Genomic DNA, 15,015 nt, shown 5'->3' with positions numbered 1-15,015 from the left:
AGTAAAAAATTTCTGGTTATTTTCAAGTGTTGAAAAAAACCAAAAAAAAAAATTAGCAAAACTAGTTTTTTACAAAATCAATTAAGATTTTTTTTAAATACAAAATGTATAAACTAATAGTCGGAAATAAAACCTAAATTAATTGTCAGCTGTTATTATGTAGTCAAGTGTCATCTTTTTACCAAATTAATATTATTATCTTAAAATCGTATTATATTATATTATATTAGGTATATTAGTTATATTGTCTACTGACTATTGATTTATTATATTAACACCACACATTCCGCTGATTACAAATCACAGTACTTACTAGGTTCTAAAAGATAAGTAATTTTATTAGGTTAAAATCATAAATATATTATAAGAACTATATACATGTTTACATATTTTTTGAATAATAAGTCCCAGTATCTCACCATTTCGCGATCGAACACCACACAGACAAGAAATCTACATATATTATTGTGAGCGCCGTCTTTAATAATTAGCTTCCGATAGAAGTAAGCTATATTATTGTGTCTATATCATTACACATGGGTAATATATTAATATGCTTATATTTGTTAAACCACAAAAACACCAACATAATACGTAAATGAACATACCACTAAAGTAGGTGCAAACTGTATTCGCGAAAATGAACACAACGCATCTCTTTCTCAAAGTTCATTAATTCATAAAACCAATTCAATCATTACACAGTAAAAAATCTAAAACAAAATTTAAAATCTCCTAAAATGAATCTACTACTTAAAATCAAATATTCACGAATAATATTTTATCATATCGAGTAAGTGTATACCAAAAATGTCTTCATCGATAAACCTCGGGAAACTCCTCATTCCTCGACCAAAACGAAAAATCTTTTGCATCAACTATTACAAATAGTTAATTACAAAAAAAAAATCAATCTATATTGACCTATAATATAAATTACAATTTACCTCATAAAGATTATATTATTGCTATGAGCAAAATTGTAAAACCACTAGTTACTACTAATTACTATCTAAATATTTGGATAAATATTATCTAAAAATCTAATATTCATTTTTTTATCGAACGAGTTATTAGTAAATAGTTCATTAAATAACAATCTAATTATTTCAATACAAGGGCACGTATTTAAATTACGCAAATTATATAATCCTAACAAAAGAATCATGTATTATCGTATGTACCTATATTCAAATATATCTCCCGAAGTCAAAGAAAACAAATTCAACAAACTAAATAAACTACTATGTGATTCAACACTACAAATGTATTGAAGAATATTCTCGCATATCTATTTTAAGTTTCAATAGCCAAGTTTTTATCAAACACGAAGATCTAAGATTCTAAGGTGACTTCCTGCGTCCGTCCTAATGAACTAGGTATAGCTATGATGAAACCAACTATATAAGATATGTTTATCCAATCACCCCTTTATACTCCTTCATTGCACCTACATCAGCTTTTAATTCTACCAAAACACTTGAAACTCTAAATCTAGAAACTGTCAAAATACAAAAGTAAATTGCATCAACATTGTTAAATAGATTCTTAGAAAACATACATGCCTATTCAGAACTGACAATGCAAATATTCAATGGTAAAAAATTTAACAGTAAATGCTATCACCTTTGAACACTATAACATATATTCGAAAATAATAAAATATATTTTGAATTGTTCTCAATTTACTCGGATTGTAATATATCCAACAAAGAACTTTTAGATATAATTTTAAAAAATTAAACCATATATTTAAAACAAGAATATCAAAAGTAAAATGATCAGTATCACAAAAAATATAAAAGCAAAACTTTAAAACTCGTACAAATCTGAAGCATAAACGACAGTTAAAAGACATATTTATTCTGTTAAACACATTGCCCGGAAATGTGACACAAAGGTGCCATACAATATGCACCGGCAATGGATAAAAACAAAATATCTAAGGAAATAAACCCTCATCTGGCCACAACTTCTAATAATCAATATATTCGCATTTCTCAAAGAATCAGAATACTGGACAGATTAAATTAATGTTAGGTATTATAAATGTATCATTATTATTTAATTTACGTATACCTAATATACCATATACCTTACCCAACTCATGTGTTTTACTTTAAAAAATTAAAAATAAATGTCATCGACATTAAAATTTAAAAAACATTATAACAATTGTAGCAATTCCCAATGACTACGATTCTGAGTGTTATTCTTATAAAATAAATATAAATAAGAAATCTGAGTATTCATATTTTGGAAATGCAATTATTGAATGATTACTTATAAATATTTGAAGTTTTACATCATAATTCTTAAATATCTAAGTATAACTTTTGTACCACTTAACTTTAGTCTTTACCTGTATTGAATAAAATCATAGAAATATATCCATTAAATTAGCTAACTTTTTTATTTCATTAATTATGATTCTTAATTTAGAGTATACGATATTACGATGTTATAATATTTCTATTTTATATGAGTATTGACCATTGAGTTTACAACGTAACCAATTAACTAAAATTATTATAATATACGAATTAGGCAGCCTTAATTCTACTACGTAGCTCAAATATGCAATATTGTCATCATGATGCAGAAACAACAAACCCTCAGAAGTCACTAAGTCAGTAACCATAACACTAAAAACAATATAAGCTTGAATTTATTTTACACTAAGAGACAAGGAATATATTTATTTTTGTTTATAGTATCTACATTGAAGTAATGTTTAAAGATGTAATAATTTAGTTAACATATTTGTATTATACTTAAATAATATTAAAATCAAACTGTTAGTTTCAATCAACAATTAATAACAATAGTGCATTAAGATCTTCATTTTAATTTTTAATTAGTTTGGTAGTAAAAAAAATTATTATTTATTCAATAATAAATTTAAGATGTTTATATTCGTGCGGTAAAGATATATAAATTCAAATAAATATATTATTTACTAGCATATACTATAATAGCTAATAACTTACTAATAAGTAATAAATAATGGTTAACATTAAATAAATTATTAATTATCTATCAAGCTGAATTTTTTTAATACATAAAGTGTATCGTTTATAGTAAGGCCAGAATTTCAATACAAAGTACATTATTTTTTGGGTGCTCTAGAGCAATACATTTCAAGTACGTAATTCGTTTCATCTAACAGAAACTTCAAAATTGAAACATTAATATTTTGAATTTTTTGTATTTTTAGGACATTTTATTAATTTATAGTGCATATTTTAGTAGAATGTATGAGCTTTTAATGTAAATTAGGAAATTCAAAATATTACATCAAGAAATAATGTTTTAATAATATTTGCTTTAAAAATGTTTAGGTATTTTTCATAAAATGGCAGTGGCTCTGTATATGAATGCGATAGCGTCTTTATCAATCTCCAGATATTATTGTATGTGGTATCTTTCGAGACTCGAACGATTAACAGCTAATTATTCAGTTGGAGATACATCGCGATCGCATTTATTTCCAGTTTACCTTTACTGTTTATTTACTGAGAATTCCTATGTTTGGTATTTGATTTTTGTATTGTTGTTAGTTTAGTTAAGATAAATTGTTAAAAATACCGAAAGTTAAACCATCTATTTTCTATCAGTAGCTTATTTGATTCATATTATTCAAATATTTAAAGCATAATTGCGTTGGAAAGCTATTTGAGGGCATTTGAATTCAGGCTCTATAATTATAAGTTAAAAATCAAGAATATATTAGTAAAAATTAATAAAACAAATTAAGTAACATTAAAAAAATGTAAAATAGTATTGTATTTATATGAGTATAATAATAGTTTAAATTGTACATATTACATAAGCTGATTTTTATAAGAAAATGTTTTTAAATAAAATTTATAATGTCTTGAATTGTTAAAAAGAAATGTAGGCAATCAAAAATAGCGCATACTTGGTGAAATTTAGTTCTTTAGACAATTATTTTTTCAGGAGTAAGCTTATAAAATAAAAATTTTAAATAATACTTTTAAATTTGATTTCAATTACTTTTATAAAGATGAGCAAACTAGCAAGCAATCGAAGATTGTCCATATTTGCAGTAATCGAATTCTATACATACACAATTCTTTTTCAAACATAATTTATCATACATTTAAAATGTTAAGACGCCCGATACAGGAACACTAAAATCCTACACATTTTTATACTTTAAGTTATTAACAAGTTTTGAAACAAATCATTTTAATATTATATTTGTATTTTTTAAGCACATCTACTAACAAAAATATAATATTATGCAAGTGTACTTATATCATTTTAATGTCAACGATTTTAATTTTACTTTAAACTTAATATAATTTATCGTAAAAAAAATGTTTTACCAACATTATATACTTAGCATACTAAAAAACAATAACTTGATATTCAAATTTTATTATAATTATTTTACAATTTATTATTGTAGTAATTTTGATTTTTAGAAACTTTGAATTAGTTGTAAGTTTAAGAAAATAATTATTAGATATTTTAGACATTCTAGACTGTTAAAGAATAACACGTATACCTACAAAACTGTCAAATGTATAAAATATATATTTCAAAAACAATTTAAATATAACGGGTACCTGACTATAACGATGAAATAAAAATAATATTCGTCTAGCCAATAATGAGATGTAAGTTGTTACCGTCCTTCTCTGAGAAAACTACATTGGACTATTGGAGTGAAAGTGAAAATCTATTTATTAGTACATAAATTCTCGATGTAAATACAATTCAATATTTTAAATTATTTTGGGTTTTTTTTAAACTTTGAATATTTATCGAAATATCCAGTGACATAATAAAAATATTGTCGTCTATGAGGTACATGCCTATGTATGAAATTATAAAGTTTTACAGGACTGTTATTATAATATATTATTACACACGGCATTATTTATTTATTATTTTTTATATGGACACTTCATTGCGTTTTTTTCATGTCCTAACTCTTGGATCCCAAAACATAAAATGTAGGATTTATTTGCTGCAGAAGCTAACTTATATACACTACCTAGTGCATTTTCGTACGATATTTTCTTACCTTCAGATGCCAGTTCAGGTGATGCTCCCATGGTGGACAGTATCCAAACGACTAGGAGAACCCGGAGGTCCGCCTCCATGACGGCGAGGGCAGCAAGCGGCGATTGTTACACTCGTGGAGTGCGAAAAACGAAAATCAAAAACCGTCTAAGACACAGGAGGAGAAATACGTTGAAACACAGATGGATTTATTAATATGATTTCCAATTTTCAAAATCAATCTCGTGGCGCGCGGTGGAGAAATGGCGCGAAACGGTTAAGAAAGAGACTGCGACCATCACACTAATTTAATTATTTATTCATTTAATGTCATCATTCCGGCGGCAACGGCGAAAACAACGACGGCTGCGACGGCGACCGGTCGGACGCGGGTGGACGACACATGGTCTCACGGAGAGAGCGACGACGGCGGATACGGGCGCGACGACGACGACGACGAAAGCGAACGATTTTGCGGACGTGCGGCGGCGGCGGGCCCAACGGGATGGCGTTTGGCGGCAGACTGCGGTCGTGTGCGAAAGTGTACGCCGCGTTTGTCGTCGGCACTCGGCCGACGTGCCGGACGCGCGCGCCCCCGGGGGGGGTGGTTTTCCCTCGGCTCTATGTGGTGGCAGGTGGCGACGGCGGCGACGTTGTTCTTCGGCAGGTCTCATACGCACAGCGCAGCCAAACGATTTAACGCCCACACTACACAATTATTATTGTTTTATTATATTATGTACCAAAAACCTATGCAATACAATTGCAATGCACACCGATCGCTGGTAAAAGGATCAGGTGTTAATGTGGGGCGACGTAGGGAACTCAGTACCCCTACCTCTGATTGCGCTTACAAGGCGTCCCCTTTAACTAATTCTTCAAACGGTACAGTGGTGCGCTGCAGAGGCATAGAAGCTTGATTGAAATAATTTCTCCCCGTTAAGAGTAATTTTTTTTTTCGAAAATTTATAATTTTATATTTTTCAGTAAGTATTTTTTGTAGAAGTATATTTTTTTTTTACTAAAAAAAATTGGCGATGAGCCTCGCAAAGTCCCAACTTGCGTTCAACATCCCGCATTCTAGATCATAAATATTTATCATGAACTGAGATAATATTAGTATTATCTTGTTTCATGGAATTTTCAATTTATACTACAAGCGTGCTAACAAACTACGTTACCAACTGATGCGAAACGGCCCTAGCTTGTTCATGTTGGTCACCGGACAGTTGTTTGTTTTAGTGGCGGTGATCTTATCAAACTATTTTTTGTACTTATTCAATTAAAGTTAATATATTATAGGTATTATTATTATTTATTATACATGCTATGGATATTTTTGATACCTGTTAACAAAGGCAATTCATATTTTGAGAAAACATTGCATGGAACGCTAAAATTAAAATATATTTCACACTACACCCTTGACCTTGACATTTTGTACCTACCACTTTAATCAGGGACGGGAACCCAAAAAAAATTTGGCGGTTTTGGTTTTTAAAACCAGTTTGTATACTTAAGGTTTTTTTAAAACCGGGGAGGTGTTAATAACCAAAATAAAAGTCATAGGTTTTGATGTCGGTTTTTAAACCCGGTTTTCTATTACTATGGTTTTGGTCTTTGGTTAACCACTCATATACAGGTTTAAAAAAAAATTAAGTATTTTTAATACAATACCTTTTCAATTGAGTTCATACTTGACTAACGACTATACACTTATAACTATAACATTAACATTTAACTATAAAATATAACTATTACACCTATAACTTTTTTCCTAGATAAAAAGAATTTAAAATATCAAGAAAAAACCTATTAGCTACAAACATAAATAGCCTTAAACTTATTATTTACTAATCTATAACGATTAGAACATTCGAATAACAGCTTAACGCGAATAGACAGTACACTCACATGGAGTTCAAATTCACATCACGAAAATACGGAATCACAAATCATAATACATTTAAACGAAATAATAAAAGACTATATACGGTCTATTAATAATTTGTAAGTATATTTTTTCCAATAACAAGTTATTACGACTGTACGATGTCGGACACTATATATTATATTATTTAAGATCAGAATAACTACCTAATAACTAAGAATTCATAAGTAACCAGTATTTACAAATTTAATCAAACTAATCTCTATATTAATTAAGCAGGTATTAAATATCCTGGAAAATTCAAAATCTTAATTAAATGGCTAATAACTGCATAAGTGCATAACAGACTATGTTCACAAAACACGAAAAAATATATATGATAATATATTAAATACTAGGTTTATATATAAAATATAATATTTACCTAATAGTATGTACATAACAAAATATAAGTGGAATTCAATTTATATTTATTATATCTACTGAGAATTGTATAGTCTAACCGTTATATTCACGGAATATCGACTCTCGTTTTATGCTCGGATATTTTTGAAATTATAATATAAGTATCACTAATTGTTGAGCTGTAATAGTAAAACTAAAAGCTAATAAAAAAAAGTATCATTAATCGTTTAATTTAAAAAAACAGGTTAATCACTAATCAAAAAAAACGGTTTCGGTTTTGGTCACCGTTCAAATCATCATGAGTTTTAATCTAGGCCCTAGGGCTTAAAAACCACTCTCTTGTCTTATTGCTCTCGCTTTGATTACGGTTAAAATAAATCATCAAAACCGATTTTTAACCCATTTTGCTAAAACCGGTTTCCGTCCCCGAGTTTAACCCTACAAAATAAAAGAATTTGTGTAAATCATAAACAAATGGAGAGAAAAGCAGGAAAAAAATCAATCATTAGTACCAATATTAAACCCTATATTTAATATATTCTGTATTAATATGGTAGTATAGAACAAAAAAAATTGGAAAGAAGATCAGGGTCGAGGTCAGTTAATTTAAAAAAAGTTAAAAAATGTAAATAAACATAAAATTATATTTCAGTATATGCCAGCTGCTGCAGTAGTCTATTCTGATTTTTACACCCAATAAATTGTTAACTTTTTTTAATTTATTAATATAAAAATTACTTATTCGGAATAAAAATGTATGAAATAAAATAATAAAAGTCCAATTTCACTAGTTTTTTCCAGATTTTTGAGATAAATTACATTTCTAAACTAACTAACAAGCTTAAGCGATTTTTGATCTGTAAAAAGGTCTAGTTATCTAGGGTAGATAATAATTAATTATTTTGACTAGCATATCTACCCAAAAATGTATACACAGTTAATACAGAATCAAAATTCAACGGCCACAATTATTATATCCAGTGACGTGTTACGTGTAACATACCTAGTCTAAGGCTGTGTACTTTAAAAGCGCGAAAATAAATTGTATTGCCTGTAACGATACTGTACCCGTTGCCCCATAAGTTTCAGTTTAAAATTTGATGCTCATTATAATAATTTCTTAAATACATAGTATTTTTATATTTCAAAAACAACAGTGATCAAGTTCAGTTGAGAGATTACAATCGCGCAATCGCCCGAGTTTAGTATTATCGTGTCTAATATCTATTGCTCCGGACAATTATAGATATCAGCGTTTTCTTATTATATATTTTAGCAAATTGTATTGAAAATGACAGAAGATATCCACCACACTTCTAGGTTGAGCCACCCTAAAACTAGTGTAATGATATGCTCACACATCATTGTAACAATTATTTAAGATATAACAAATAAATAAATAACGCCATAACGGCCAGACTGTCACACGTAGAAATCGGAAAGATAAAAGACAAAATTGTCTAATTATATTATACGATCAGGGATTAAGAAATCGACACGTACCTATGTTTGCAACTGTAGAGCGTAGGACGTGTGGCTTTCTTACATGCCGCCGGAGAAAAGGTATGGTAAAAAAGGCCCTTGTCACAGAAGAGAAATCGGATGTACAAAACAACCTTTTGATGAAGCCGCCTATCACTCTCTGGCCGGCACAACCGGATCGTCCCTTCGTCAGTGCATGAGCACCTCTCCTCAATCACACAATCTCTCACGAGTGCAGGCGCACCGCGAAAACAGATTGACAACACCTCTGCATACCGAATTCTACGAGCGACAACTGGACTCTTTTTTTTTACGAGCATAATCAGTGTGTTACTTTATTTTTTCGAGTATCTTGAATAACTAATTTTGTGTCACCTAAAACTCCTACTGCCAACCCAGTGACAACTGCGAGTCAGGTAAAACATATTAAAATATAAAATACAGTATTGTTGACTACACTATATTAAATTATATGTGCATGCATTTACATTTACATCATAGAAGTGTATTTCATCAAATTCTCGAGAACACGCGCGACCTCGAGAACCCTCCGACGATCAGGAGGAAGGTATTAACGTAAATTTAGATCATCTTAAATATCAGTGTCGGCAGGCGTCGTACTAACATTTACGGTGATTTTCTCATCTTATTATATTCTTTTATTCTATTTTTGCGTTATTACACTAGCCAAGACCTACCAATGGTCCAGAATCATATATCACCGTCATCTGAAAGATCAATTTTATACATAATTAACCTCTCACCTTTGACTTTTGTGTTTTAAATTCTGATTAATTCTATAATTCTATTATAATATATATATATTATTATTACTATTGTAGTATTGTCTACTATAATAACTTCAATAAAAATATCTTGATAATTTATTATAGTCCATTCATGAGTTGTTTGTCTTATATTCTAAAAACAACAATGAAGATATTTCTTTCCATCTGTAAGAAATGTAATAATTAAATAACCCAATAAATTACCCTATATTTTCTTAGCCTAGATAAACATCTCGGGATTAAATGCATAAGGTTTTTTACTCGCATATAATTTTATTTTTCTACGATTTCCTAAAAACATAACTAAAAAGCAATTGTGGATTCATACACTTAATCTTAAAATACCGATTTCTAAATATCATAGAGTATGCAAACATTTTTCAAAAAATAGTTACATCTTTAGCAATAGTCAAAAAATTGTAAATCCCAAAGCTGTTCCATTAAGGTAATTTTTGTCTTTGTTATCCTTTTAATGTTGGTTTAAAGTATCAACAACATAAAATACATTATATTCAGAGTTATTAAATTAAATATGTTGAAGTTAGTTTCAAATTTTCTCAAAGAAGAGTATCATTGGTTTAATACTTAAGACAAAAACTTATTTTAAAAGTATTGGAATACATAGTTATTCCTAATACTATTTTTCATAAGCATTCAAGTACTTATTCCAAATACTTTTTAAAATTATTTTATCCAAGTCTGACTACAATATTTTGTTTTCATCATAGACTAAGATAGGATGACCATAAAATAAAAAAAATAAAAAATGAAAATAAAAAACGGGACATTTGTTACTCTGCCCCCCCCCTCCCAAGAAAAACCCTTCCATATAAGTTCAATATACGTTCACACTTATGCACACAACTGTATAGAGTAAAAATACAAATCTAAGTGTTATCCCAAGCAATTATTTTCTTATAACTTTATCATTTTTGAGTAAATAACCTAAATAATAAAAGTGTTTAAATGTTTAGGATTATTTTTTTCTCTTGGGCATCTTAAATATTATTTTTAAAAGTTAGGAAAAATATCGATAGGTTCGAGTCAATTTCAAAATACAAAACGATTTAACGTAAAGGAATTCACTGATCGACTGTCAACAGTGAACAGTGCAAACCAAAAACTATTACCGAATACCGATAAATACGAAACTCCTTTTAAAGACGAAAGAACACGGACACTATAAAAACGATAATGGAAAAAATAGAATAATATAATAATAATAACAATCGAATCAATATAATTTTAATATCTAATATCATTGACTGCAAAATTATAAATAATATTATATTACATATATTTAAGCTCGTAGAACGACATATTATGCATTTACGTCATATAATATGTCTCTTGCTTATCGCTAATTTTACTGTTCGTCGACATTGAGACTCGACGTTCGTTCCACGAAAAGTGTATCCGTTATTATAAAATTTGATTTGTAATTTTAAATATGTATACCAGTATACCTATGAGTAAATCTGTTTTGTATTAATTTCATACAGCCAAATTTTTTCACAAATATAATATAATAATACGAAAATAACATGATTAAAACCATAGGCGTAACTAGGATATAATAGTTACAGAGGCTAGAGTCCTAGAAAACTAATGTTCAATATAACTTTCCCCCCCCTCCCCACAGTAAGCGTAACTGTCCTCTAAAATCAATATTAAAAATAAACAATAAAATGAAAGTATTAACTCGTCATTAAAAAAACAGAATGTAAATAATAAAATAAGTACAATATATAGTATACCTAACCTAACCTAAATACACAAATTGAGGGGCTACCCCCCCCCCCTAGTTACGTCGATGATTCAAACGAAACCATCTTCTAAAAATGAGATAAAAAGCGTCCCGTTCGAAGTTTGTCGGGACAACGGGACATGATGACCAAAAAAGGGACAGTCCCTTTTTTTAAACGGGACGACTGGTCTCACCTTACATAAAATATATGGTTATAAAAATTAGTCTGTGGTTTGTATCAATATTCAATAGTGCAATTCAAACGCCATTAGTTTGAGCGCGAAAAATATTTACCCCATATAACCTCAAAACTGATAATAACACAGGACCGCATGATAATAGCCTCCATCTCTTTATTATATGTGGGCCACGGACTAAGATATCTAAGTCCGTGCTGTGGGCCTGCCCGCCTTCAATATTGGCAAAATGACAAAGGCCAAAAATTTTACATTCATTATACCACAATTATACACAAGATAAAAACAACAAGGTATGGTCGTAACTTTTTGACTGTCAGATCCTATGGTCAGCATATGACGTAGCGTAATGTGTAATAGTAATAATCGAACGACGATATGATAATAAGGATAAGCAAGTGACGTATGCGCGAACCTGAACCAAGTCTGGAATTTCACGATCATACCACGCTGCTTATATCATGGTTATACAAAAATATGTACAAAAAAAATTTAAATAACATCGTTTTTTATGATAAAATAAAATAAAAAAATTTTATTTTTAAACAACAGGTTTAGAATAAATAATAAAACATAATTAATATTTACCATGTACAATAACATGAGATGCCAACTTACTGACAGGCTTCAACCACGATTAAAGATATATTAAAGTATATATAATCTTTAATCGTGGCTTCAACTGATAGCAAGAGTAAAGTTGGCTAACTAGACGTATTACACTATATAGAATGATGTCTGTGCATGGACCATATGTCCATATAAGATATAATATTTTAGTCATAGACCTATTAACCTAACCTGGTTATTAGGTCTATGATTTTAGTCCATGCATTTTGATTTTCGGAGAATTCCATGGGTTGAGCGGAAGTGCAACATCTGGTTTTAAATTAACAAGTTGTTTTATTAATTTATTTATCTGTGATCAGAGTATTGTTCCTTATACACCTTAGTGTTTATATTAATTATTACTTATATGGTAAAGTTATATAGTATGATTGTAGCAAATTAAAATTAGGTTTATTTTAAAATATTTGGCAGTTTATTAGTTGTACTTTTTATTAGTACCTAAAGGTAATAATTAGAACACAAATTGTGTTTTAGAAGTAACACACTACATAGCAGTTTGGAAATATATTATATTATAATTTGTTAATTATTAGAAGATTATATTTGTTATTAAATATTTTAAAATTACAATTTTAGTCATGAAACACGATGACAAGTTTAATAGTCCGGCCGGAGGAGCAAAAAACCAACAGGTGGAGAAAAAATTGAATGCGTTTACTCCAACCAAGAAAAACAATGATGAAATTATGATGAGTGATCTAGACACTCAGTTCAGCATTATTGAGAAGTTAAGAAATAGCCCTAAGGATTCCAAACGAATCAAAGGCAATGGCAGAAGTTTTCCATCCTCTTTTGATGGAAGGAAGCATTCACTCAATAAAAGTGGTGAGAGCTCAAACATCAAAGACACCAATGCACGAACAGCAAAAACTGAAAGAGATGACAAAGCAAACGCTAGGAAAATAGCAGCTTTTGTTAGGAAAGTATTACACAATGAATTACCCAAAGAGAAGGTGGAATGGCCACTATGTTTATTGGTAAGAATTTATATTACCAAAATATATTTGTGGGGAACATGTAATTGGTTTATTAATTGATATTTGCTTTTAGATTGAATCCAAACAATCTATCAAAATTTCTCAACAAGAGTTTCGAAACATGATCATAGACAAATCTGCTGAAGTCATGGCCACCAAATCACGTTATGCAAAACAAATGGTTAATATATCAGTTTGTAAAGAACATCAACGCTCATATTATGAAAAATACAAACAATTACTAAATGATATAAATACTATGAATACCGAACTGAATCTTATGAATAGGATGCCTAGCAATGCGGTTAAACATGTTAGAAATGTTGGAACCAATATCAATACGCCTGTAAACTATTACCATGCCAAAAATTATTGGAGAGTTCAGCACCGGTACTAAGCTAAGAATTCATTGACTGCTAATTTGTAAGAAGTTCACTTTTATAAAACTTTTTATTATTAATTGTATTGCTCTTTAACTAAGGTATTTAATTTTCCTATAAATCAGAAACATAATTCCTCATTATTTTTGTAACCAAGCCATAAGTTATAAATAAATATTTTTGTACTTAGTTAATGTATTGTTTTTAAATTCTGAAAAAGTACCTAATGACTGATAATTTACTATGAAGTAATAAACATTAAAACGGTTTCATCGACAATTTAAAAATATAATAACTAGAAATGAAATAAAAATATATTGTATGTTGAATTTATTGATATGATTTTTAAAAAAGCAGTTTAAAATACAGAAACTGTGTGTTGGGCACTAGTCAATATAAGTTAACTTTCAGACTAGCCTTGGTGCAAGCTAATGCTATGTTATTATTATTTAACTTTGAGTGCAATGCTAAGTCATCACCAGTGTGGGGGAGTAACTTGACTTAAGTTACTGTAACAAAATTACTTTCCAAGTAATTTGATGGTAGGTAATTTACTAAATTACTCATTACTTTATTATGGTTTGATACATTTTTAGAACTTATTAATAATGTATATAAATATTAAAAGATATTATACAGGTATCATAAATCATTAGTAAAATGTCCTAAACACTATGATATTTTTCTTATAGCTATTGAATGATAAAGTGTTATTTTTGTAATGGAATTCTTCTCTGCATTGTTAAAAATAAAGATTAATATGTGGCAAAATGAGTATCTGCTAATAATTTCATATTGTAGTGCTGACAACAGGATTATAAAGTTCCAATGATATTTTCAAAAAAAAGTAACTTCTATTGTAATTGAGTTACTTTTTAAACTCAAAGTAATGCAACTTGACCAAATATAAAAAAGTAACAAAAGTTGCAATTTTGATAAGGAATTAGTAATGTAATTTAATAAAAGTAACTTCCACCAGTAACACTGGCCATCACTAATACTGAGCAGCCGAGTTAACTTTAATTAAAATTGTATTAAGACTAATGAAGACTGTTACTGTGAAATACATTTTAACATATACATTGAATTCATGAATTGTGTAGTCTATTTATGAAGATTTGAATAATACAATATAAATAAGTTAACTTTACACGTAACATAACAAATTCAATTTGAAGAAAACAAGGAATGGATGCATTTAAAATGTTTATTACTTTTAAGTTTAAGCCCCTAGGTAGTAGGTGCCTACTCTTCCAAGGCCGCATCTCATAATACATTAAGAGGTTTAAGTAACCTCGTCGATTCTGTCAATACAAAGGCAACGAAGCTTATATGAATTATTAAAAATATTAATATTGTATTATTAATTTAATAATATGAGTTTTTCCATTAACCACACTGATCACTGATTTGACTAGACCCCATGAATTAAAACAATATTTACGATCTTAATTTATATATTATATATCATAAATCATCTTAAA

At 29.0% G+C, this 15,015-nt stretch overlaps 2 protein-coding genes across 5 annotated transcripts in view; one reads left to right on the top strand and one right to left on the bottom strand.

Moving 5' to 3' along the window:
* The window catches only part of LOC111043062 (hemicentin-1-like), a 327,805-nt gene extending 322,259 nt beyond the window's left edge, over nucleotides 1-5,546 (bottom strand). Inside the window, exon 1 of the mRNA XM_022327891.1 lies at nucleotides 5,057-5,546. Coding sequence (XP_022183583.1) covers nucleotides 5,057-5,135 — 79 coding nt within the window. The 5' untranslated portion in view covers nucleotides 5,136-5,546. The remainder of the gene's footprint in view (nucleotides 1-5,056) is intronic.
* A 6,204-nt stretch (nucleotides 5,547-11,750) lies between these two features.
* LOC111034217 lies at nucleotides 11,751-13,725 on the top strand. 4 transcript variants are annotated; one of them, XM_022315601.1, is made up of 3 exons: nucleotides 11,751-11,837; nucleotides 12,751-13,151; nucleotides 13,225-13,725. In XM_022315601.1, exons 2-3 carry the CDS (start codon nucleotides 12,753-12,755, stop codon nucleotides 13,546-13,548), a joined length of 723 nt encoding a protein of 240 aa, XP_022171293.1. In that variant the 5' UTR covers nucleotides 11,751-11,837; nucleotides 12,751-12,752; the 3' UTR covers nucleotides 13,549-13,725. The 4 variants fall into 4 exon arrangements, with proteins under 4 accessions (XP_022171293.1, XP_022171134.1, XP_022171058.1 ...); XM_022315442.1 differs by lacking the exon at nucleotides 11,751-11,837 and adding an exon at nucleotides 12,260-12,523; XM_022315366.1 differs by lacking the exon at nucleotides 11,751-11,837 and adding an exon at nucleotides 12,261-12,618.
* The last annotated feature ends 1,290 nt before the right edge of the window (nucleotides 13,726-15,015 follow it).

The sequence above is a fragment of the Myzus persicae genome, unplaced genomic scaffold (genome assembly GCF_001856785.1).
Source record: "Myzus persicae strain clone G006 unplaced genomic scaffold, MPER_G0061.0, whole genome shotgun sequence".
Classification (NCBI taxonomy): Eukaryota; Metazoa; Arthropoda; class Insecta; order Hemiptera; family Aphididae; genus Myzus; species Myzus persicae.
The sequence above is the reverse complement of the archived record's forward strand: the minus strand, read 5'-3'. Positions and strand labels throughout refer to the sequence as shown.